Below are 24,582 nucleotides of genomic sequence, written 5' to 3'. Positions count from 1 at the left end.
TTGTTTGTGTGTGTATGCATACACACTGTATACAGTAGTTCAGCGTTGTTTGTGTGTGTATGCATACACACTGTATACAGTAGTTCAGCGTTGTTTGTGTGTGTATGCATACACACTGTATACAGTAGTTCAGCGTTGTTTGTGTGTGTATGCATACACACACTGTATACAGTAGTTCAGCGTTGTTTGTGTGTGTATGCATACACACACTGTATACAGTAGTTCAGCGTTGTTTGTGTGTGTATGCATACACACTGTATACAGTAGTTCAGTTGTTTGTGTGTGTATGCATACACACTGTATACAGTAGTTCAGCGTTGTTTGTGTGTGTATGCATACACACTGTATACAGTAGTTCAGCGTTGTGTGTGTGTATGCATACACACTGTATACAGTAGTTCAGCGTTGTGTGTGTATGCATACACACTGTATACAGTAGTTCAGAGTTGTTTGTGTGTGTATGCATACACACTGTATACAGTAGTTCAGTTGTTTGTGTGTGTATGCATACACACTGTATACAGTAGTTCAGCGTTGTGTGTGTGTATGCATACACACTGTATACAGTAGTTCAGTTGTTTGTGTGTGTATGCATACACACACTGTATACAGTAGTTCAGTTGTTTGTGTGTGTATGCATACACACTGTATACAGTAGTTCAGTTGTTTGTGTGTGTATGCATACACACACTGTATACAGTAGTTCAGTTGTTTGTGTGTGTATGCATACACACTGTATACAGTAGTTCAGAGTTGTTTGTGTGTGTATGCATACACACTGTATACAGTAGTTCAGAGTTGTTTGTGTGTGTATGCATACACACTGTATACAGTAGTTCAGTTGTTTGTGTGTGTATGCATACACACTGTATACAGTAGTTCAGTTGTTTGTGTGTGTATGCATACACACTGTATACAGTAGTTCAGCGTTGTGTGTGTGTGTATGCATACACACACTGTATACAGTAGTTCAGTTGTTTGTGTGTGTATGCATACACACACTGTATACAGTAGTTCAGCGTTGTTTGTGTGTGTATGCATACACACACTGTATACAGTAGTTCAGTTGTTTGTGTGTGTATGCATACACACACTGTATACAGTAGTTCAGTTGTTTGTGTGTGTATGCATACACACACTGTATACAGTAGTTCAGTTGTTTGTGTGTGTATGCATACACACACTGTATACAGTAGTTCAGAGTTGTTTGTGTGTGTATGCATACACACACTGTATACAGTAGTTCAGTTGTTTGTGTGTGTATGCATACACACACTGTATACAGTAGTTCAGAGTTGTTTGTGTGTATATGCATACACACACTGTATGCTATCTTCATCTGGTCAGACTGTGTTGAAAGAAGCTAGTAATTGGTTGCTGGGCTCCATGCCAAATTTCCTCATTTTTCCACACACACACACACACACACACACACACACACACACACACACACACACACACACACACACACATTAATAGAACAGCTTTAAATGGCTTCAACAGCTAAGCGCCAACCTCCCATTTCACTCACGGACTTCAATGTACTAGTATTACTGTGCAGCAGTGTGCAAGCTATAAGCTACAGCCACTAGGTAGGTCACAGGCACAAGTACAACAGAATCATGTGAAATTCACATTAGTTGTGTTTGCTTGTATCATATTGTATTGAACAAGCTTGGGCTCCGGTGGTTGGATCTCATATCTAAGATCAGTCGACTGGACACAAAGGGAATGTCTGTTAATTTCCTTTTATTTCATATACATATTAAAAATGTTTTTGGCACACTCATGTCTGTCTATAACATACATATATATATACATACACACACCTCTTAAATGATTTACTCCAAAACAATGTCATGGTAGTCTACTGTACATTGATAAAGGAAACTAAAAAGGCAATCTTGGTGCTTCAGTTCACATTTGTCAGGTAAATCCACCCTTTGCGCCACTGCAAAAACCAGACCAAAGCAGGACCCAGTCCAGAGCAAAGTCAGGTCAGTTTGACATGTCATGATGTCACAATCTCCCTCCACAACCGCCACATCTGTATGTCTGTGGCGCCGGCGAGTGGTCGTCACCGTTCGTGTTTCGACATACTTTCGCCTCTCTCTACCACGCTAACTCTGTTTCTTAGCTCCTTCAGCGCCACGTCCACAAAGAACTCGGCCATGACAGGACAATGGTCGGACGCCACCCCGCCCCACGACCAGTTGTCAGGTATCCAGGGGTTGGTCAGGCCCTCCCGCACCACCACGCAATGACCTGCAGGGGGCAGCATATACATGGAGATACATACAGGTCAGAGGTTAAACATTCAGATAAAATTATTGGTGTCACTCAAATCACCCCATAGCCAAGCTCATCACAATAACAGACATGCAAATCGAGCATTCATGTGCCAATGGTTAGATTGGTATCTTATTGCAGTGGGCATAACTAGAACGGTAAGAATGCTACATATTCTGACACACACAGTTACATCTGTAGACAGACAGACGTACCTGCGTAGATCTTCTTCAGTGACTTGCTGACCCAGATGTTGTCCAGACAGAGGGAGCCCTGGGGGAAGCGGGTGCTGATGTTGGTGAACATGTTGGGGGGAACAAGGGGGCTCAGCCGCTCCTTCCTCAGCTGATCTAGCTCACTGCTCTGGGGGGAAAGGCCAAAGTCCCCCAACACCACCAGGCCCTTCTGAACTGTCACACAGAAACCACAGATGGACATTAGCCATGTAGTGACATCAAATAACCTAATGCAATAACCCACTGAGGAAGAGAAAGAGGGTAAGAATAATGAAAGATAAAGAGGACATAAGTTTGAAAAGACAGAATAGCGTGACCTTTAGCTACTGACCTTTCAGTGCCTTCTGGATACTAGAGGTCAGTCTGTGGGCCTTGACTTCCTCCGAGTGGTGGTTCCTAACGTTGGACTCCTCAGCCCCAGACACGGCCGGAGCTCTCATGTGGACATTGACAATCGTCAGCTCAGACGATCCAATCTAGTCACATATTAATCATTAACATAATGTTAGTCTCTCCGGCAGGACATTATATGGTTATAATGGCATTGATAGGGGCAATAAAATGAGTAATGCATTCTGTTACAGTCATTTTATGATCAACATTTCAGCATAGGGAGATCCCACAAAACACACACTCCCTGTTGACTTACATAAAAGTGGGCAAGATACGGCCGGGCGTGTTTCCCGTTGCCGTTGACAACAGGACTCTCCAGGACAGAAGCATCTTTCAGGTCGATCCCAGAAGAGCTGTCCCACAGGAACCCAGAATAACTGACTCCCTGATGGAAGAGATGACAACAGACAGACAGCAGTGAAGAAAGGAGACTAGTCAAACTTCCAGAAAACCCTTGAACCAGAATTGGAGTCAACTCAGTTTTCAGTGAAGTTCCCAATGCCTGAGCTCAGTCTCTATATTACTAGGGAGAAGGGGGAGGCTAAGTGTTTCCTGATCTGCCCTCTGTAAATATAGAGAGCCTGGGGATGTCTGGCCTGTATACTGAAGATGAAGGCATGGCTGTATCTTCAGTTCTCCTCTCTGTTAGTTAAATGAGGTCTCTCACCTAGGGAAGTATAGGCCTTTCTGAGTTCTGGTGGGTCTGCCCCTGGGGCAGGAGGGGATCATGTGCTGTGGTAATGGGGGGTTAACAGGAGGGTGAGACATGGTCAGCATCACAGACAGACAGAGAGATAGACAGACAGAGAGAGCGACAGAGAGCGAGAAACAGACAGACGTGTGTCATAGATAATTAACGCCAGAGAACAAGGCCACTGCAGCGGAGCCTCAGACAGATATGGTCGCCACTGGCTACATCTTCCTGCTGCTAATTCAATGGAGCTTTCTAAACCGTGTGCAGAAAGCAGACACAAACACTTGCACAAAAACGAATCAAATTGCACCACACACACACACACACCAAAAGCCATTATAAAAACTAATCGAATCGTACACAGAGATCCTGCTCTATAGCGAACAGGTCAGAGCAGCAGCAGAAGAGTTATAGCTCCATTCCAGAGCATCTTCACAATACAATACGGCTCCTTGACAAACTGCAGACGCTGACAGTGGCAGCACTAGGAGAGGGAGGCTGACAATGGCAGGAAGGCTGACAGTGGCAGCACTAGGAGAGGGAGGCTGACAATGGCAGGAAGGCTGACAGTGGCAGGACTAGGAGAGGGAGGCTGACAATGGCAGGAAGGCTGACAGTGGCAGGACTAGGAGAGGGAGGCTGACAATGGCAGGGAGGCTGACAGTGGCAGCACTAGGAGAGGGAGGCTGACAATGGCAGGAAGGCTGACAGTGGCAGGACTAGGAGAGGGAGGCTGACAATGGCAGGAAGGCTGACAGTGGCAGGACTAGGAGAGGGAGGCTGACAATGGCAAGACTAGGAGAGGGAGGCTGACAATGGCAAGACTAGGAGAGGGAGGCTGACAATGGCAAGACTAGGAGAGGGAGGCTGACAATGGCAAGACTAGGAGAGGGAGGCTGACAATGGCAGGAAGGCTGACAGTGGCAGCACTAGGAGAGGGAGGCTGACAATGGCAGGAAGGCTGACAGTGGCAGGACTAGGAGAGGGAGGCTGACAATGGCAAGACTAGGAGATGGAGGCTGACAATGGCAAGACTAGGAGAGGGAGGCTGACAATGGCAGGAAGGCTGACAGTGGCAGCAGTAGGAGAGGGAGGCTGACAATGGCAGGAAGGCTGACAGTGGCAGGACTAGGAGAGGGAGGCTGACAATGGCAGGAAGGCTGACAGTGGCAGCACTAGGAGAGGGAGGCTGACAATGGCAGGAAGGCTGACAGTGGCAGGACTAGGAGAGGGAGGCTGACAATGGCAAGACTATGAGAGGGAGGCTGACAATGGCAAGACTATGAGAGGGAGGCTGACAGTGGCAAGACTAGGAGAGGGAGGCTGACAGTGGCAAGACTAGGAGAGGGAGGCTGACAGTGGCAAGACTAGGAGAGGGAGGCTGACAATGGCAAGACTAGGAGAGGGAGGCTGACAATGGCAAGACTAGGAGAGGGAGGCTGACAATGGCAAGACTAGGAGAGGGAGGCTGACAATGGCAAGACTAGGAGAGGGAGGCTGACAATGGCAAGACTAGGAGAGGGAGGCTGCCAATGGCAGGGAGGCTGACCATGGCAGGAAGGCTGACAGTGGCAAGACTAGGACAGGGAGGCTGACAATGGCAAGACTAGGAGAGGGAGGCTGACAATGGCAAGACTAGGAGAGGGAGGCTGACAATGGCAAGACTAGGAGAGGGTCTTCAACTCCAATGGCAAGACTAGGAGAGGGAGGCTGACAATTTATTTATTTATTTATTTTACCTTTATTGTACTAGGAAAGTCAGTTAAGAACAAATTCTTATTTTCAATGACGGCCTAGGAACAGTGGGTTAACTGCCTGTTCAGGGGCAGAACGACAGATTTGTACCTTGTCAGCTTGGGGATTCAAACTTGCAACCTTTCGGTTACTAGTCCAACGCTCTAACCACTAGGCTACCCTGCCGCGACAATGGCAGGAAGGCTGACAGTGGCAAGACTAGGAGAGAGAGGCTGAGAGTGGCAGGAAGGCTGAGAGTGGCAGGAAGGCTGAGAGTGGCAGGAAGGCTGAGAGTGGCAGGACTAGGAGAGGGAGGCTGGAAGGCTGACAGTGGCAGGACTAGGAGAGGGAGGCTGACAATGGCAAGACTAGGAGAGGGAGGCTGACAATGGCAAGACTAGGAGAGGGAGGCTGACAATGGCAAGACTAGGAGAGGGAGGCTGACAATGGCAAGACTAGGAGAGGGAGGCTGACAATGGCAGGAAGGCTGACAGTGGCAGCACTAGGAGAGGGAGGCTGACAATGGCAGGAAGGCTGACAGTGGCAGGACTAGGAGAGGGAGGCTGACAATGGCAAGACTAGGAGATGGAGGCTGACAATGGCAAGACTAGGAGAGGGAGGCTGACAATGGCAGGAAGGCTGACAGTGGCAGCAGTAGGAGAGGGAGGCTGACAATGGCAGGAAGGCTGACAGTGGCAGGACTAGGAGAGGGAGGCTGACAATGGCAGGAAGGCTGACAGTGGCAGGACTAGGAGAGGGAGGCTGACAATGGCAAGACTAGGAGAGGGAGGCTGACAATGGCAAGACTAGGAGAGGGAGGCTGACAGTGGCAAGACTAGGAGAGGGAGGCTGACAGTGGCAAGACTAGGAGAGGGAGGCTGACAGTGGCAAGACTAGGAGAGGGAGGCTGACAGTGGCAAGACTAGGAGAGGGAGGCTGACAATGGCAAGACTAGGAGAGGGAGGCTGACAATGGCAAGACTAGGAGAGGGAGGCTGACAATGGCAAGACTAGGAGAGGGAGGCTGACAATGGCAAGACTAGGAGAGGGAGGCTGACAATGGCAAGACTAGGAGAGGGAGGCTGACAATGGCAAGACTAGGAGAGGGAGGCTGACAATGGCAGGAAGGCTGACAGTGGCAAGACTAGGACAGGGAGGCTGACAATGGCAAGACTAGGAGAGGGAGGCTGACAATGGCAAGACTAGGAGAGGGAGGCTGACAATGGCAAGACTAGGAGAGGGAGGCTGACAATGGCAAGACTAGGAGAGGGTCTTCAACTCCAATGGCAAGACTAGGAGAGGGAGGCTGACAATTTATTTATTTATTTATTTTACCTTTATTGTACTAGGAAAGTCAGTTAAGAACAAATTCTTATTTTCAATGACGGCCTAGGAACAGTGGGTTAACTGCCTGTTCAGGGGCAGAACGACAGATTTGTACCTTGTCAGCTTGGGGATTCAAACTTGCAACCTTTCGGTTACTAGTCCAACGCTCTAACCACTAGGCTACCCTGCCGCGACAATGGCAGGAAGGCTGACAGTGGCAAGACTAGGAGAGAGAGGCTGAGAGTGGCAGGAAGGCTGAGAGTGGCAGGAAGGCTGAGAGTGGCAGGAAGGCTGAGAGTGGCAGGAAGGCTGAGAGTGGCAGGAAGGCTGAGAGTGGCAGGAAGGCTGAGAGTGGCAGGACTAGGAGAGGGAGGCTGGAAGGCTGACAGTGGCAGGACTAGGAGGGGGAGGGATTTCATGCTGACAGTACTAGAGGTCAGAGGTGAGGACAGGGATGGGAGGCTGAGAGTGGCAGGAAGGCTGAGAGTGGCAGGAAGGCTGAGAGTGGCAGGACTAGGAGAGGGAGGCTGGAAGGCTGACAGTGGCAGGACTAGGAGAGGGAGGGATTTCATGCTGACAGTACTAGAGGTCAGAGGTGAGGACAGGGCTGGGAGGCTGACAGTAAGTGTGGTCAGAGGTGAGGACAGGGCTGGGAGGCTGACAGTAAGTGTGGTCAGAGGTGAGGACAGGGCTGGGAGGCTGACAGTAAGTGTGGTCAGAGGTGAGGACAGGGCTGGGAGGCTGACAGTAAGTGTGGTCAGAGGTGAGGACAGGGCTGGGAGGCTGACAGTAAGTGTGGTCAGAGGGGAGGACAGGGCTGGGAGGCTGACAGTAAGTGTGGTCAGAGGGGAGGACAGGGCTGGGAGGCTGACAGTAAGTGTGGTCAGAGGTGAGGACAGGGCTGGGAGGCTGACAGTAAGTGTGGTCAGAGGGGAGGACAGGGCTGGGAGGCTGACAGTAAGTGTGGTCAGAGGGGAGGACAGGGCTGGGAGGCTGACAGTAAGTGTGGTCAGAGGGGAGGACAGGGCTGGGAGGCTGACAGTAAGTGTGGTCAGAGGGGAGGACAGGGCTGGGAGGCTGACAGTAAGTGTGGTCAGAGGGGAGGACAGGGCTGGGAGGCTGACAGTAAGTGTGGTCAGAGGGGAGGACAGGGCTGGGAGGCTGACAGTAAGTGTGGTCAGAGGGGAGGACAGGGCTGGGAGGCTGACAGTAAGTGTGGTCAGAGGGGAGGACAGGGCTGGGAGGCTGACAGTAAGTGTGGTCAGAGGGGAGGACAGGGCTGGGAGGCTGACAGTAAGTGTGGTCAGAGGGGAGGACAGGGCTGGGAGGCTGACAGTAAGTGTGGTCAGAGGGAGGACAGGGCTGGGAGGCTGACAGTAAGTGTGGTCAGAGGGGAGGACAGGGCTGGGAGGCTGACAGTAAGTGTGGTCAGAGGGGAGGACTAGGAGGGTTTGTTTACTGACCCCCCTCCACATTATCTGTATTATCCTTCTTACTTGACAGGAGCCATCAGGCACAGAGACAGAATAAAGCTCAAGTTTACTTCAAGGGTCAATTTCAAGACGGGCTTCCTTGGAGGTTAAACACTGCTATCTAGTCCTTGTGGTGTTTGGGAGAGTGTGCCCTCGGAGATTCTTTATGGTGTTGGACAGACATTATGGACACAGAAAGGGCCTCTAAGGGTCCCATAAATCAACCAGCTTTAATCATACTGTACTAGACCATCTGACCTTTGACCACTACAGCAGGCCTTAGATCAAGGGATCTATTGTGCCACATCTAGTCACTGTTAACAGACCCTTAGTAAAGAGGTTATGTTTGAGCGTAAAGGGTTAGCACATTTTTCAGTAATAATGTCTGTTTACTTCTGGGCTGTGTGAACTAATTGAGATGGGTGGTCTGTTTCAGATGGGATGTGAGATTGTAAGAGGGGCTGGGGTGGAAGAAACAGAGCGGGAGAGAGACGGAAAGAGAGAGAGAGGGGAAGAGAAGCAAGAAAGAAAATTTGCGTTTCGTGCAGTGAGGTCACAAGTCTCCTTACCTTGTTGGACAGTACTGTGGGTTTCTCAGAGACGCTGCTCTTCCAGACCCCCCGTGGTCCTCTCCACTTCCTCACGCTGTCCAACGAGCCCTGGTTCAGTTCCACACAGAACTGCAACACAATAGAGGGATTTGTATTATTACACAACACCAGACTGGACAGAAGACCATAGAAATAGTGTAGTAGTCATTCAGTCATTCTATTTCTATGCAGTGGGCAATGCAATGGATGTAGGGGCATGTTAAACAGCAGCTGACTGGACATAGCAGTAGTAGATCACAACTACTGTCAACACACTATTTTTGTCTCTGCGTTTATTTATCCGCTACAAATCGTTTTTTTTAAATAGTCACAGCAGATATTTAACAACTTGAAATTAGCACCGTTTTTGGTATGAAGTGAAATGACTCCTCAAATGACCTTTTGAAATTACCTAAAATAGTACCATATGATTTGGAAAGGGAAGAAAAATGACCAAATGTATTTTAGTGTGCCTCAGACACCAGCAGTGTTGTAATGTGAGAGGTCACTGAAGAAGTTGGCAGTGATGGAATGGGAGAAGAAAACTTGGTTTTGAGACTGTCTGGCATTCCTTGACTGACCTGCTACCAGGTCCCAGAGGGAGAGCTTCCCTATGGGGGCATAAGAAGAGGGTCCCTTCCCTGGCTCTTACCTAGCCCTCACCTCCACCCCACCCAGGGAGATTGTTGAAGACCGTGACATGAATTAACCTATAGCACAGCTGTCATTTCATGCTGGTTATATCCACTCACTTCCCTGTCTTCCTGTTCAGAGAGAAAGAGACTCCTCAGCAACTGTCATTGATCAGGTCAATTCCCGGTCTCTCATACTGCTCCTATTGTAAGCCTGACTTTCTCCTACTAAGGGGTGTGTGTATCCTCATACTGTCTGCTAATACCGTCTCTCTGACTGGGGAAAGAAAGCTACCTTTACCAGTGACTATCATCAATAAATACCCCATCATTCTCTCCTGCAGGCCCTATATTAATGTCAAGCACCAACTCAAGCTGACACTGTGCCAAGCAGCCTATAATAAAGGACGCTAATAACATTTCAAAATGGCAGCCGGTAGAAAACAAACCATTTACTATCGTCATGACGCCTGGATCCGGCAGAAGCGGAGAGAGATGAGGATGGATTGAAGGCAGCTATTTCTAGGTTGAACAAACCCACAGCCATAATTCAACCAGTGATGAACCAAGACATAGGTATAGAGGAGGCCTTGGCACAGCTCCCAAAACCTGTGTGTGTGTGTGTGTGTGTGTGTGTGTGTGTGTGTGTGTGTGTGTGTGTGTGTGTGTGTGTGTGTGTGTGTGTGTGTGTGTGTGTGTGTGTGTGTGTGTGTGTGTGTGTGTGTGTGTGTGTGTGTGTGTGTGTGTGTGTGTGTGTGTGTGTGTGTGTGTGTGTGAGAGAGATACAGACATATCTTACACCCAGTACCAATCAAAAGTTGACACACCTACAGTACTCATTCCAGGGGTTCTTATTCGGACTATTTTCTACATTATGGAATAATAGTTAAGACATCAAAACTAAGAAATAACAAATATGGAATAATGTAGTAACCAAAGAAAAATGTTACAATCTAAATATTTTGTATATATTTATATTAGGTTCTTCAAAGTAGCCAGTGTTTGCCTTGACAGCTTTGCAAACTCTTGGCATTCTCTCAACCAGCTTCATGAGGTAGTCACCTGGAATACTTTTCCAAAGGTCATGGAGTTTGCCAATAATGCTGAACACTTGTTGGCAGCTTTTCCTTCACTCTGCAATCCAACTCATCCCAAACCCTCAATTGGGCTGAGGTCAGGTGATTGTGGAGGCAAAGTCATCTGATGCAGCACTCCATCACCTCTACTTCTTGGTCTAATAGCCCTTCCACAGCCTGGAGCTGTGTTAGGACATTGTCCTGTTGAAAAACAAATGATTGGCCCACTAAGCGCAAACCAGATGGGATGGGGTATCGCTGCAGAATGCTGTAGTAGCCATGCTGGTTAAGTGTGCCTTAAATTCTAAATAAATCACAGACAACGTCACCAGCAAAGCACCCTCACACCTCCTCTTCCATGCTTCACGGTGGGAACCACACATGCGGAGATCATCTGTTCACCTACTCTGCATCTCACAGACACGGCAGTTGGAACCAAAAATCTCAAATTTGGACTCATCAGACCAAAGGACAGATTTCCACCAGGATAATGTCCATCACTTATGTTTCTTGGCACAAGCAAGTCTCTTCTTATTGGTGTCCTGTAATTCACACAGTCTCGTCTGAACAGTCGATGTTGAGATGTATCCGTTACTTCAACTCTGTGAAGCATTTATTTGGGCTGCAATCTGAGGTGTAGTTAGTTGCCAATTTCTGAAGCTGGTAACTAATGAACTTATCCTCTGCAGCAGAGGTAACTCTGGGTCTTCCTTTCTTGTGGCAGTCCTCATGAGAGCCAGTTTCGTCATAGCGCTTCATGGTTTTCGTGAGTGCACTTGAAGAAACTTAAGGTTGTTGAAATGTTCCGGATTGACTGACCTTCATATCTTTAAGTAATGATGACTGTTGTCTCTTTGCTTATTTGAGCTGTTCTTGCCATAATATGGACTTGGGTCTTTTACCAAATTGGGCTTTCTGTAAACCACCCCTACCTTGTCACTACACAATTGATTGGCTAAAATGCATTAAGGAAAGAAATTCTACAAATTAACAAGGCACACCTTTTAACTGAAATGCATTCCAGGTGACTACCTCATGAAGCTGGTTGAGAGAATGCCACGAGTGTGCAAAGCTGTCATCAAGGCAAAGGGTGGCTATTTGAAGAATCTGTTAACACTTTTTTGGTTACTACATGTTCCCATGTGTTATTTCATATTTGATGTCTTCACTTTATTCTACAAAGTAGAAAACAGAGAAATGTAAGAAAAACCCTTGAATGAGTAGGTGTGTCCAAACGTTTGACTGGTACTATGTGTGTGTAATCACCTAGCTAGCACAGATGCAGAGTAAACTAAATGTTTTATCCCGGAATAAAATGGAGTCAAATTTTTCAATTCCGTAAAGGTAATTATTTAATTGAAGTTGATCGGTGTTGATCAATACTGTGAATGGGGGCCATGAAATAATTTCTGGTCACCATGGAGACCACGGATGTGTAGTGCAGTAAAAAGGGAGGCGCTGTGAAATATTTCTTAAATCTATCCTGAATGGGTTTATTCTGAATATGATTGAGTCGCATTATTTAAAAAATAAAACTACTTTAACAGGTTACTCCCTACAACCACAGGCAGACTGACAGTCCATTTTCTCCAGCTCAGTTATAGTTCCTCAGTCTCTACTCTGCAGCAACGCTTGAAACATGAGTAGACAACATACCACTTCACACACTCAGAAGGGTTGGGATTCAAAGCATAACAGTTCAGATTTTCCAGACCCTGTCGATTTGTTGTTTCTAACTGATATGCTGCTACTGACGTAGATTTCCAGTGGCCAGAATCCTCTTGGTATGGATAACAGTCCAGTTGGCACACACACACACACGCACACGCACACGCACACGCACACGCTTGTTTTAGCAGCAGTAAGTAAGAAGAAATTAAGCTTCATTTCCAATCGTTACAAGTTTGAATGGAAATAAGGAATAATCGCTGTGGAAAATAAAAACATGTCCGCTGGTCCACCATGTTGCATCAATAGATAATAATATAGGTCTGAGGGAAAGAAAACAAAGGAAGTGTGTAGGTGTGTGAAACGGGAAGAGAGAAAGTGTGAGTGTGTATTAGTGTGGGAGAGTGAAATGGTAAATAGTGTGGGTGTGTTGTGATGTAACCAACTGGCTAGATGATGGCTACCCCACCATGTTACTCTACTCCTGCATGTTGTTTAAGCCACCTCTGGGTCAGATTTAACCCAGGGTTAAGGATAACACTGCGCTAAGAAAATGTGTGTGTGAAAGTCCCTAATGTCAGTCAGGTGGACAAAGTCGTGGTTTTGAACTTCAAACTAGCGAAGTCTGGTAAACAACTAGAATAAGACCAAAACTGATATTTTGGGGGAAAAGACTCCTCATCGCTCAGTAATTCACCAAACCACAGAAGGTTCCTTAGCTACAAAACAAGGGAAAAAAGTGACTAATACTGCTTCACGTGCTTAGAGTGACTAAAGAGTGAAAAATGTCAACTGTTAGCAAACATGCCAACTCAAACTGTCGGTTTAGTCAGTGTGTGGTGCGTGATGCAGCATCACAGATGTAGACCTGTTGACTATAGAGAGTGTTGACTATATAGATGTGTTGACCATATAGAGATTAAAGGTAAACGTTATGGGGGGCTGGTCGAGTGGTAGTGTTGCCGTCCCTGAACCACATTGTCCTGAGGCAGAAGTTCAATCCCCCGTTCCACCACTCACTTTATTCCTCTCATTCATCTCCCCGTCTCATTTTATCGGTCAATCAGTTCTTGACACAAATCGGTGAGCCTGGCACCTACTACCATACCTCATTCAAAAAGGCACTTAAATCTGTTGTCTTTCCCATTCACCCTCTGAAAGGCACACACACAGCATCCCTGTCTCCTCCCCTTCTTCTATACTGATTGAAGTGGATTTAACAAGTGACACCAATAAGGATCATAGCTTTCACCTGGATTCACCTGATCAGTCTGTTATTGAAAGAGTAGGTACCGTTAATGTTTGTACACTCAGTGTATGTATTTTGACATTTTAATGTTACTCCCATATAGGCCTGTATTTAGAGTTATATCTTGCTTTGTCTTATCATGGGGGAACTCTCCACTGCAAGTTGTGAAACCAGAAAAGGTGATTTCAGTTTTTGAATTTTACAGAATACTCCAAGTTGTGAAATGAGGAATGGAGGGAAAAGACAAGGAAGACCGGTGTGGTGTTGGAGTCGTGACTGAGACCATTTCTGGGAGCTTGAGGAGCCTGTGGGTTTGGACAGAATGGTTCTGATTTCACACACACACTTCGTGACTCACTGGCTGCCTGTACTGCAGCGATAGAGGGAGGGAACATTTTATCTGTAGAAGATGAGGAAAGAGAAATAGAGCGAGATGGATCATTTCTCTTTATAAAGCATCCTCCAATCCAGCATCCTCTTCCTCTCACCTCCATTTTCTCTCTCTCCCACTCTCCTTTCCTCTCTTTTTAGAAAGAAATGATCAATCCCTCTCTTCAGAGAGGAGCTTTCACTCTAACTCTCTCTCTCGCTCTCTGAGAGACAGCAGCTCTGCTCTGTCGACCTAGTTCTCTCTCCAGGAGCGCCTCACGTTCACATACTGTACCAGACAGACCGACAGACGGGCGGCTCATCTCTCTCCCTCTCATCCCAAACAGCTCCTACAGCTGTTACTAAAAGTCTGCTCCAGCACTGATATAAACAACATTATTGGGATGGCAGGGTAGCCTAGTGGTTAGAGTGTTGGACTAGTAACCGCAAGGTTGCAAGTTCAAATCCCCGAGCTGACAAGGTACAAATCTGTCGTTCTGAACAGGCAGTTAACCCACTGTTCCTAGGCCGTCATTGAAAATAAGAATTTGTTCTTAACTGACTTGCCTGGTTAAATAAAGGTACAATTGGGTGGTTCGAGCAGTGAATGCTGATTGGCTGACAGCCAATTTTAGTGTATCAAAACATTATTTTTTTTTACTGGTCGAATTATTTTGGTGACCATTTTATAATTTATTATAGTAATAAGGCACCTCGGGGGTTTGTGGTATATGGCTTTGCGTTGTGCCTAAGAACTGCCCGTAGCCGTGGTATTTTGGCCATATACCAAACCTCGGGCCTTATTACTTAAATATAATTTACAGACACTGGTTTAGGACCTAGACAGGGTTCCTAATAATCTCCAATGCCAACATACAGTGCCTTCTGAAAATATTCAGACCCCTGGCCATTTTACACATTTTTACAGCCTTATTCTAAAATTGCTTCATTAAAACAAATTCATCAGCAATCTACATAGAATACCCCAAAACGACAAAGTGAAAACAGGTTTTTAGACATTTTTGCAAATGTAAAAAGACCATTTCCTAGGAGACTCGAAATTGATCTCAGGTGCATCCGTTTTCATTAATCATCGTTGAGATGTTTCTACAACTTCATTGGAGTCCACCCATGGGAAATTCAATTGACTGGACATGATTTGGAAAGGCACACCTGTTTTATATAAGGTCCCATAGTTGACAATGCATGTCAGAGCAAAAAAATAAGCTATGAGGTCGAAGGAATTGTCCGTAGCGCTCCAAGACAGGATTGTGTCGAGGCACAGATCTGGGGAACCATCTCAGCAGCATTTCTTCCATTTAAGAATGATGGACGCCAGTGTTTTCTTGGGGCCCTTCAATGCTGCAGATATTTTTTGGTACCCTTCCCCAGATCTCAACACAATCCTGTCTTGGAGCTCTACGGACAATTCCGTCAACCTCATGGCTTTGTTCGATCTTGGATATGCGCTATAGCATCATGCTGTGGGAATGTTTTTCAGCAGCAGGGACTGGGAGACTAGTCAGGATCAAGGCAAAGATGAACAGAGCAAAGTACAGCAAGATCCTTGATGAAAACCTGCTCCAGAGTCCTCAGGACCTAAGACTGGGGCAAATGTTTTACCGTCCAACAGGACACAGAGCCTAAGCACACAGCCAAGACATCGCAGGAGTAGCTTCAGGACAAGTCTTTAAATGTCCTTGAGTGGCCCAGTCAGAGCCCAGACTTGAACATCTCTGGAGAGACCTGAAAATATCGGTGCAGCAACTCTCCCCATCCAACCTGACAGAGTTTGAGAGAATCTGCAGAGAAGAATGGGAGAAACTCTACAAATACAGATGTGCCAAGCTTGTAGCTTCAAACCCCAAGTGGCGCAGCAGTCTAAAGCACTGCATCTCAGTGCTAGAGGCCTCACTACAGACACCCTGGTTCGAATCCAGGCTGCATCACAACCGGCCAAGGATTATGAGTCCCGTAGGACGGCGCACAATTGGCCCAGCATCGTCCGGGTTTGGCCGGTGTAGGCCTTCATTGTAAATAAGAATTTGTTCTTGACTGACTTGCCTAGCTAAGTAAAGGTTCAATTTTAAAAAGTTAAAATGAAATATCCATTAAGACTCAAGGCTGTAATCACTGCCAAAGGTGCTTCAACATAGTACTGAGTAAAGGGTCTGAATACTTATGTTAATGTAATAGTTCAGGTTTCTATTTTTTATAAATTAGCTAAATTGTTTAAAAAACAGTTTTTGCTTTGTCATTATGGAGTATTGTGTATTGTTTGATGATGGGGGGGGGGGACATTTAATCAATTGTAGAATGACATTGTGTCGATTGATGTTATGTTAACATCACAAAATGTGGAAAAAGTCAAGGGGTCTGAATACTTTCTGAAACACATTGTATACTTCTGAACACACAAATGATCTTCAGACTAGATCTGGAATCTATAGATCTATTTAACAAATTGCTTCATTATGGTACATCAGGCAGTCCTTAGAGAGAGGACCTTCTCTGACTTCTCTGTCCACAGATTCATTATCCTAACCTCATGACCAAAGTAGAGTGCAGACATACATAGAGAACCCCTAATGGGTTGAGGACATTACATAACATTCAGTAATAGAGAATCAGGTTATTCTTCCAGGGCAGTGTCTCTTATCTCTCTCTCTCGCTACATGTAGCAACCACCGACTTATTTATAGCGGTGAAAGCACAGGAGGCTGGCCTCACAAGTTCACTCTAAATTTAAGCCTGGAAATAGAATATAGTTTACACTGAGGGAGCCAGAGCGAGAGGGGCAGAGCGCAAGAGAGAGAGAGAGCGAGAGGGGCAGAGCGCAAGAGAGAGAGAGAGCGAGAGGGGCAGAGCGCAAGAGAGAGAGCGAGCGAGAGGGGCAGAGCGCAAGAGAGAGAGAGAGCGAGAGGGGCAGAGCGCAAGAGAGAGAGAGAGCGAGAGGGGCAGAGCGCAAGAGAGCGAGAGGGGCAGAGCGCAAGAGAGCGAGAGGGGCAGAGCGCAAGAGAGCGAGAGAGCGAGAGGGGCAGAGCGCAAGAGAGCGCTAGAGGGGCAGAGCTCAAGAGAGCGCTAGAGGGGCAGAGCTCAAAAGAGAGCGCTAGAGGGGCAGAGCTCAAAAAGAGCGCTAGAGGGGCAGAGCTCAAAAAAGAGCGCTAGAGGGGCAGCTCAAAAGAGAGCGCTAGAGGGGCAGAGCTCAAAAGAGAGCGCTAGAGGGGCAGAGCTCAAAAGAGAGCGCTAGAGGGGCAGAGCTCAAAAGAGAGCGCTAGAGGGGCAGAGCTCAAAAGAGAGCGCTAGAGGGGCAGAGCTCAAAAGAGAGCGCTAGAGGGGCAGAGCTCAAAAGAGAGCGCTAGAGGGGCAGAGCTCAAAAGAGAGCGCTAGAGGGGCAGAGCTCAAAAGAGAGCGCTAGAGGGGCAGAGCTCAAAAGAGAGCGCTAGAGGGGCAGAGCTCAAAAGAGAGCGCTAGAGGGGCAGAGCTCAAAAGAGAGCGCTAGAGGGGCAGAGCTCAAAAGAGCGCTAGAGGGGCAGAGCTCAAAAGAGAGCGCTAGAGGGGCAGAGCTCAAAAGAGCGCGCTAGAGGGGCAGAGCTCAAAAGAGAGCGCTAGAGGGGCAGAGCTCAAAAGAGCGCGCTAGAGGGGCAGAGCTCAAAAGAGCGCTAGAGGGGCAGAGCTCAAAAGAGAGCGCTAGAGGGGCAGAGCTCAAGAGAGCGCTAGAGGGGCAGAGCTCAAAAGAGAGCGCTAGAGGGGCAGAGCTCAAAAGAGAGCGCTAGAGGGGCAGAGCTCAAAAGAGAGCGCTAGAGGGGCAGAGCTCAAAAGAGAGCGCTAGAGGGGCCGAGCTCAAAAGAGAGCGCTAGAGGGGCCGAGCTCAAAAGAGAGCGCTAGAGGGGCAGAGCTCAAAAGAGAGCGCGAGGGGCCAGAGCTCAAAAGAGAGCGCGAGGGGCCGAGCTCAAAAGAGAGCGCTAGAGGGGCCGAGCTCAAAAGAGAGCGCTAGAGGGGCCGAGCTCAAAAGAGAGCGCTAGAGGGGCCAAGCTCAAAAGAGAGCGCTAGAGGGGCCGAGCTCAAAAGAGAGCGCTAGAGGGGCCGAGCTCAAAAGAGAGCGCTAGAGGGGCCGAGCTCAAAAGAGAGCGCTAGAGGGGCCGAGCTCAAAAGAGAGCGCTAGAGGGGCCGAGCTCAAAAGAGAGCGCTAGAGGGCAGAGCTCAAAAGAGAGCGCTAGAGGGCAGAGCTCAAAGAGAGCGCGAGGCTAGAGGGCAGAGCTCAAAAGAGCGCTAGAGGGGCAGAGCTCAAAAGAGAGCGCTAGAGGGGCAGAGCTCAAAAGAGAGCGCTAGAGGGGCAGAGCTCAAAAGAGAGCGCTAGAGGGGCAGAGCTCAAAAGAGCGCTAGAGGGGCAGAGCTCAAAGAGAGCGCTAGAGGGGCAGAGCTCAAAAGAGAGCGCTAGAGGGGCAGAGCTCAAAAGAGAGCGCTAGAGGGGCAGAGCTCAAAAGAGAGCGCTAGAGGGCAGAGCTCAAAAGAGAGCGCTAGAGGGGCAGAGCTCAAAAGAGAGCGCTAGAGGGGCCGAGCTCAACAGAGAGCGCTAGAGGGGCCGAGCTCAACAGAGAGCGCTAGAGGGGCCGAGCTCAACAGAGAGCGCTAGAGGGGCCGAGCTCAACAGAGAGCGCTAGAGGGGCCGAGCTCAACAGAGAGCGCTAGAGGGGCCGAGCTCAAAAGAGAGCGCTAGAGGGGCCGAGCTCAAAAGAGAGCGCTAGAGGGGCAGAGCTCAAAAGAGAGCGCTAGAGGGGCAGAGCTCAAAAGAGAGCGCTAGAGGGGCAGAGCTCAAAAGAGAGCGCTAGAGGGGCAGAGCTCAAAGAGAGCGCTAGAGGGGCAGAGCTCAAAAGAGCGCTAGAGGGGCAGAGCTCAAAAGAGCGCTAGAGGGGCAGAGCTCAAAGAGAGCGCTAGAGGGGCAGAGCTCAAAAGAGAGCGCTAGAGGGGCAGAGCTCAAAAGAGAGCGCTAGAGGGGCAGAGCTCAAAAGAGAGCGCTAGAGGGGCAGAGCTCAAAAGAGCGCGCTAGAGGGGCAGAGCTCAAAAGAGCGCGCTAGAGGGGCAGAGCTCAAAAGAGCGCTAGAGGGGCAGAGCTCAAGAGAGCGCTAGAGGGGCAGAGCTCAAAAGAGCGCTAGAGGGGCAGAGCTCAAAAGAGAGCGCTAGAGGGGCAGAGCTCAAAAGAGAGCGCTAGAGGGGCAGAGCTCAAAAGAGAGCGCTAGAGGGCAGAGCTCAAAAGAGAGCGCTAGAGGGCAGAGCTCAAAAGAGAGCGCTAGAGGGCAGAGCTCAAAAGAGAGCGCTAGAGGGGCAGAGCTCAAAAGAGAGCGCTAGAGGGGCAGAGCTCAAAAGAGAGCGCTAGAGGGGCAGAGCTCAAAAGAGAGCGCGAGGGGCAGAGCTCAAAAGAGAGCGCGAGGGGCAGAGCTCAAAAGAGAGCGCGAGGGGCAGAGCTCAAAAGAGAGCGCGAGGGGCAGAGCTCAAACGAGAGCGCGAGGGGCAGAGCTCAAACGAGAGCGCGAGGGGCAGAGCTCAAAAGAGAGCGCGAGGGGCAGAGCTCAAACGAGAGCGCGAGGGGCAGAGCTCAAACGAGAGCGCGAGGGGCAGAGCTCAAACGAGAGCGCGAGGGGCAGAGCTCAAACGAGAGCGCGAGGGGCAGAGCTCAAACGAGAGCGCGAGGGGCAGAGCTCAAACGAGAGCGCGAGGGGCAGAGCTCAAACGAGAGCGCGAGGGGCAGAGCTCAAACGAGAGCGCGAGGGGCAGAGCTCAAACGAGAGCGCGAGGGGCAGAGCTCAAACGAGAGCGCGAGGGGCAGAGCTCAAACGAGAGCGCGAGGGGCAGAGCTCAAACGAGAGCGCGAGGGGCAGAGCTCAAACGAGAGCGCGAGGGGCAGAGCTCAAACGAGAGCGCGAGGGCAGAGCTCAAACGAGAGCGCGAGGGGCAGAGCTCAAACGAGAGCGCGAGGGGCAGAGCTCAAACGAGAGCGCGAGGGGCAGAGCTCAAACGAGAGCGAGGGGCAGAGCTCAAAAGAGAGCGCGAGGGGCAGAGCTCAAAAGAGAGCGCGAGGGGCAGAGCTCAAAAGAGAGCGCGAGGGGCAGAGCTCAAAAGAGAGCGCGAGGGGCAGAGCTCAAAAGAGAGCGCGAGGGGCAGAGCTCAAAAGAGAGCGCGAGGGGCAGAGCTCAAAAGAGAGCGCGAGGGGCAGAGCTCAAAAGAGAGCGCGAGGGGCAGAGCTCAAAAGAGAGCGCGAGGGGCAGAGCTCAAAAGAGAGCGCGAGGGGCAGAGCTCAAAAGAGAGCGCTAGAGGGGCAGAGCTCAAAAGAGAGCGCTAGAGGGGCAGAGCTCAAAAGAGAGCGCTAGAGGGGCAGAGCTCAAAAGAGAGCTAGAGGGGCAGAGCTCAAAAGAGAGCTAGAGGGGCAGAGCTCAAAAGAGAGCTAGAGGGGCAGAGCTCAAAAGAGAGCTAGAGGGGCAGAGCTCAAAAGAGAGCTAGAGGGGCAGAGCGCAAAAGAGAGCTAGAGGGGCAGAGCGCAAAAGAGAGCTAGAGGGGCAGAGCGCAAAAGAGAGCTAGAGGGGCAGAGCGCAAGAGAGCGAGGGGCAGAGCGCAAGAGAGCGAGGGGCAGAGCGCAAGAGAGCGAGGGGCAGAGCGCAAGAGAGCGAGGGGCAGAGCGCAAGAGAGCGAGAGAACGAGGGGCAGAGCATAAGAGAGCGAGAGAACGAGGGGCAGAGCATAAGAGAGCGAGGGGCAGAGCATAAGAGAGCGAGGGGCAGAGCATAAGAGAGAGGAGAAAAAGCAGGAGAGAGAGGAGAAAGAATTGTGCATAATTGAGAAAGAACAGAAGGTTAAGTGTAAGTCGCTCTGGATAAGAGCGTCTGCTAAATGACTTAAATGTAAATGTAAGTGGGTGGGTGAGAGAGAACAATGGAGGTTAAAAACATGTTTTTAATGACAAGAGCATCTCATAATTATCACGAACATAAAGATTCTGTACTGGTGGACTAATCGGTACACAGAACTTTGCTCCCCAAATCAATAAGTTATTTGTTCTAGTAGGTGAAGAAAGGGATTGCTACACTGTACCTTGTCAAGGGCTTCCCGATCTACCAGGTCTTGTACTGCCAGTAACTTGATGCTGGAGAGAGAGAGAGACACGGATGCATCAACAAAACAGAGAATCGTCTCTGTTATCAAAGCTGACTTTTGTGTTATTAGCCATATGATAGGGTAGTATATACACACACCAGTTCTGGTAATAGAGGAGGCCACTGCATTATTAACACAGAGGGCCTCCCTACACATCCAGGATCCTCCTGATTCTACAACACATAACACGACTCAGTCTTTTCCCTGTGTCTCAAATGGAATACTATTGTCCCTGCATAGTGCACTATACACAGCGGCTCTCATCCAAAGTAGCGCACTAGGGAATAGGGTGCCATTTCGGATGCATACAACATTTATTATGCAGAGAAAAGCAGAGAGGGGGAAGAGTAGACTTTGGACTGCAAGCCCAGGAGATTGTACATACAAACGCATTGGTGCAGAGATGGGGTGGAACCTACTTTACGAGCCCATAAACATTCATCTGTTTACTTTCTAATTGTTTTTCCAGCCTACTAGTCAGCGTGATAAAACAAAATGGCAAAGCATAAGCACTATTTTCTCTCCCCGTCCTGGTCCTCCTTTTGCTCCCTCCTGCTGCACACACACACTGTTCTCAACTCCCCCTAACACACTCAGATTCACACAACTGCTGGCTATTAACTAAATGAGCAAACAAAATATTCCTCATTGGTTCACTGACTCAGACTTGTTTTTAAATTAACCCCAGAGAAACCTAATTTGCTAATAGCATTTTTTTTAATGTAAAAAGGTAACTTCAACAGAGAGCTTAGACTATGGACTAGAGTTGTAACAGAAGAGGTAAAAACACTTTGGCCTATTTCACAGATGGGATTACACACACACACACACACACACACACACACACACACACACACACACACACACACACACACACACACACACACACACACACACACACACACACACACACACACACACACACACACACCTCCCCATGTATGGATATGTCTCCTCACGCATAACTGCACATCCTCGGTCACCATAGCAACCAAGTACAGTGTTTTATAGCCCTCTGTTCACAGTATTGATCAAGGCTGATTAACTTTAATTAGATCATTAAATCTAAGGCAGTGAAAAACGAGACTTTTCTCCAGGCTAAAAAACATGTAGACTAGTGTATTTTATGCCTATTGTGATGAGACTCTCTCCATGTGCTTGGTGATAACCCCCCCCCCAACCCACTAAAAAGGAGGCAGCTAAATGAGGTTGCTGTGGCCCACATGTACTCCATGAATGAATAAAACCTGTTGGGATAACAGTTATGAAGTCAGACACAATAAATGTATCCAGCAGAATCTATAATACCACAAATAATGACAGGGTAGGCTGCTCTGCTGACAGTGACAAACTGGGATTAATAGAAAAACGGCCTTGTCTAGAATGCAATCAATCTAATCGAGGCCTATGAAAAGGGGAGACACATACTGTAGGCTATGACGTTTAACCTGGAGGAAATTGTCACCAAAAAAAATAATTAAAAAAATTCAAGAGAAAGAACTCACCCAATGAAGACCGTGAATAGGTGCACTCGCCGGGATATTTCTTTAATTTCACCTTTATTTAACCTGGTTGGCCAGTTGAGAACAAGTGGCAATAAAATAAGCTATTGAGCAAACAGTAGCCAACTGGGATTTGAGGATTTTGATAGCCTAAAGAAAGAGACAGGTTTGAGTTTCTTCTTGGTCTCCTCTGTTTTTCTAGCGATTGTATTATGAAATATTGCGATAGGCTTATTTAAGATGCTTTCACTGACAGCCGCAAATCAACAAATCAGCCATTTGAAATGCTGCGCACGCTGCCCAAATTGCACACTACCCTGACTCGAGATTATGCCCTGGCTTTACGATTTTCATAAAATCGATAGCCATCTTTTAAAGAAGCTAATGATCCTCTGTGGCTTAAATCATGCTCTCTGGTGTAGTGTTTTTTGTATAGACAGGAGTCATTTTATAATTTTGGCAAGGTCAATTCAATTGACTTTAGATGAAGCTGCATAAAACAGTTTGCCGTGAGGCTAGTAGATTTACAAGGCCGAGTTCAAATGCCGACATCAAGTTCAAAGCAATCGGCTCACGGCCTAAACAACTGACAGGTGGTGCCGAAATACTTTCTGTGGCACACAGAGTCAAATCATTTCTATAGAACAAACTTTGGCAACCAAAGTGAATAATTCATGTTTGTGTGTTACATTAAACATAGAGGGAGTCAAATGTAGGCAAGCAAACGTTTCAGAACAACAAGTCGAATAAGACATGGGCGAGAGAAGACTAATTTTGGCAGACTTATTTATAGACTAATACAGTTGAAACAAGTAGCCAAACCGAAAACCACAGACATTACTAGTGCCTCCCCCTCGATCAAACCACAGACATTACTAGTGCCTCCCCCTCGATCAAACCACAGACATTACTAGTGCCTCCCCCTCGATCAAACCACAGACATTACTAGTGCCTCCCCCTCGATCAAACCACAGACATTACTAGTGCCTCCCCTGCGATCAAACCACAGACATTACTAGTGCCTCCCCCTCGATCAAACCACAGACATTACTAGTGCCTCCCCCTCGATCAAACCGCAGACATTACTAGTGCCTCCCCGTGATCAAACCGCAGGCATTACTAGTGCCTCCCCCCTCGATCAAACCGCAGACATTACTAGTGCCTCCCCCGTGATCAAACCAACATAAAAATATCAAATGAAACGCAGCCTAACATGATCATTGATATCTGCCTTGAAGGACACAAATAAAAACATGCTTTCTGCTACTAAGATCAGTGAAATGGAGGCTAAACTGACAGTGAAGAGCAGAAATCAACTAGCAAGCAAGTCACTGCAATGATGAATTGAGTGTGCGCGTTCACGCGAAAGGGGGTAGAATTCTGGCAGGGGGAGAGTTTCGGCTGTCTGGCACCGTCTCTGCTTCTGCTTCCTTAGAAATGCGTGCAGGCTGGCAGCTTCTCTCCAAGAGATGCTCCACATTGTCCTCAAGTAATCCTTTCAATACGCTAAACAACCGTTGCATTTTAAATTATGATTGTAAATGATTTTAGTCTACTTTTTTTGAGGCCTACTTTTCCATTTTTTGGTCTTGAGCTAGGATATGGTGACCTGGGGTCTCGTACATGAATATGTATCAGCAGACAGGACACCTAGATTGATTCTAATTCCAGCATAGAGCTCAGTCACCGTGGATGTGAATGGAGAAGTAGACTGGTGACCTTGGGAATAGCAGGATCAGTGCCCTGCCTCCCTCTACTCCCAACGAGTCTCAGTAGGTCGGTGGTTTCCCAGCGGTTATTACAGGACATTACGCAACACGGCTGCCGAGTCTGTTCGAACTTTGACCCTTTATGCCACGCCGCATAAGAGCATCTGCTGATATAAATGGAAACAATGCACATGTCAACGTTAGCCTCCCGGTCTGCTCTGTGCGGGAATGATTGGGTGGAGGAGGTTCACTGGAGCACCTCGTCCATAAAAAGAGAGAGGGAATGAAATGAAGAGCATAAAAAGACAGACAGATGAGACTAAGCTGATAACAGACAAGAGTCTCCACCCAGGGATGAGACTATTTCACAGTCGTGTATATAGACTGATAGTAAACGGAGACAAATTACTACAATGTACAATGGACCCATTTGCAAAAAGTAACAATCCAGCACTTCAGAAGCATTTATTTTATCCTACAAATACATTAGCTTTT

At 48.0% G+C, this 24,582-nt stretch overlaps 1 protein-coding gene across 1 annotated transcript in view; it reads right to left on the bottom strand.

Annotated features, from left to right (window-relative positions):
• Positions 1–1,732: 1,732 nt before the first annotated feature.
• Positions 1,733–24,582, bottom strand: part of LOC124013163 (endonuclease/exonuclease/phosphatase family domain-containing protein 1-like) — a 35,118-nt gene continuing 12,268 nt past the window's right edge. Inside the window, exons 2-7 of the mRNA XM_046327369.1 lie at positions 20,814–20,865; positions 8,713–8,823; positions 3,175–3,303; positions 2,857–3,001; positions 2,505–2,699; positions 1,733–2,265 (exon numbers count right to left, since the gene is read on the bottom strand). Coding sequence (XP_046183325.1) covers positions 2,078–2,265; positions 2,505–2,699; positions 2,857–3,001; positions 3,175–3,303; positions 8,713–8,823; positions 20,814–20,865 — 820 coding nt within the window. The 3' untranslated portion in view covers positions 1,733–2,077. The remainder of the gene's footprint in view (positions 2,266–2,504; positions 2,700–2,856; positions 3,002–3,174; positions 3,304–8,712; positions 8,824–20,813; positions 20,866–24,582) is intronic.

Source organism: Oncorhynchus gorbuscha, linkage group LG24 (assembly GCF_021184085.1).
Source record: "Oncorhynchus gorbuscha isolate QuinsamMale2020 ecotype Even-year linkage group LG24, OgorEven_v1.0, whole genome shotgun sequence".
In the NCBI taxonomy this organism is placed as follows: Eukaryota; Metazoa; Chordata; class Actinopteri; order Salmoniformes; family Salmonidae; genus Oncorhynchus; species Oncorhynchus gorbuscha.
Note: the sequence above shows the minus strand (reverse complement) of the source record. Positions and strands in the feature narration are given on the sequence as shown.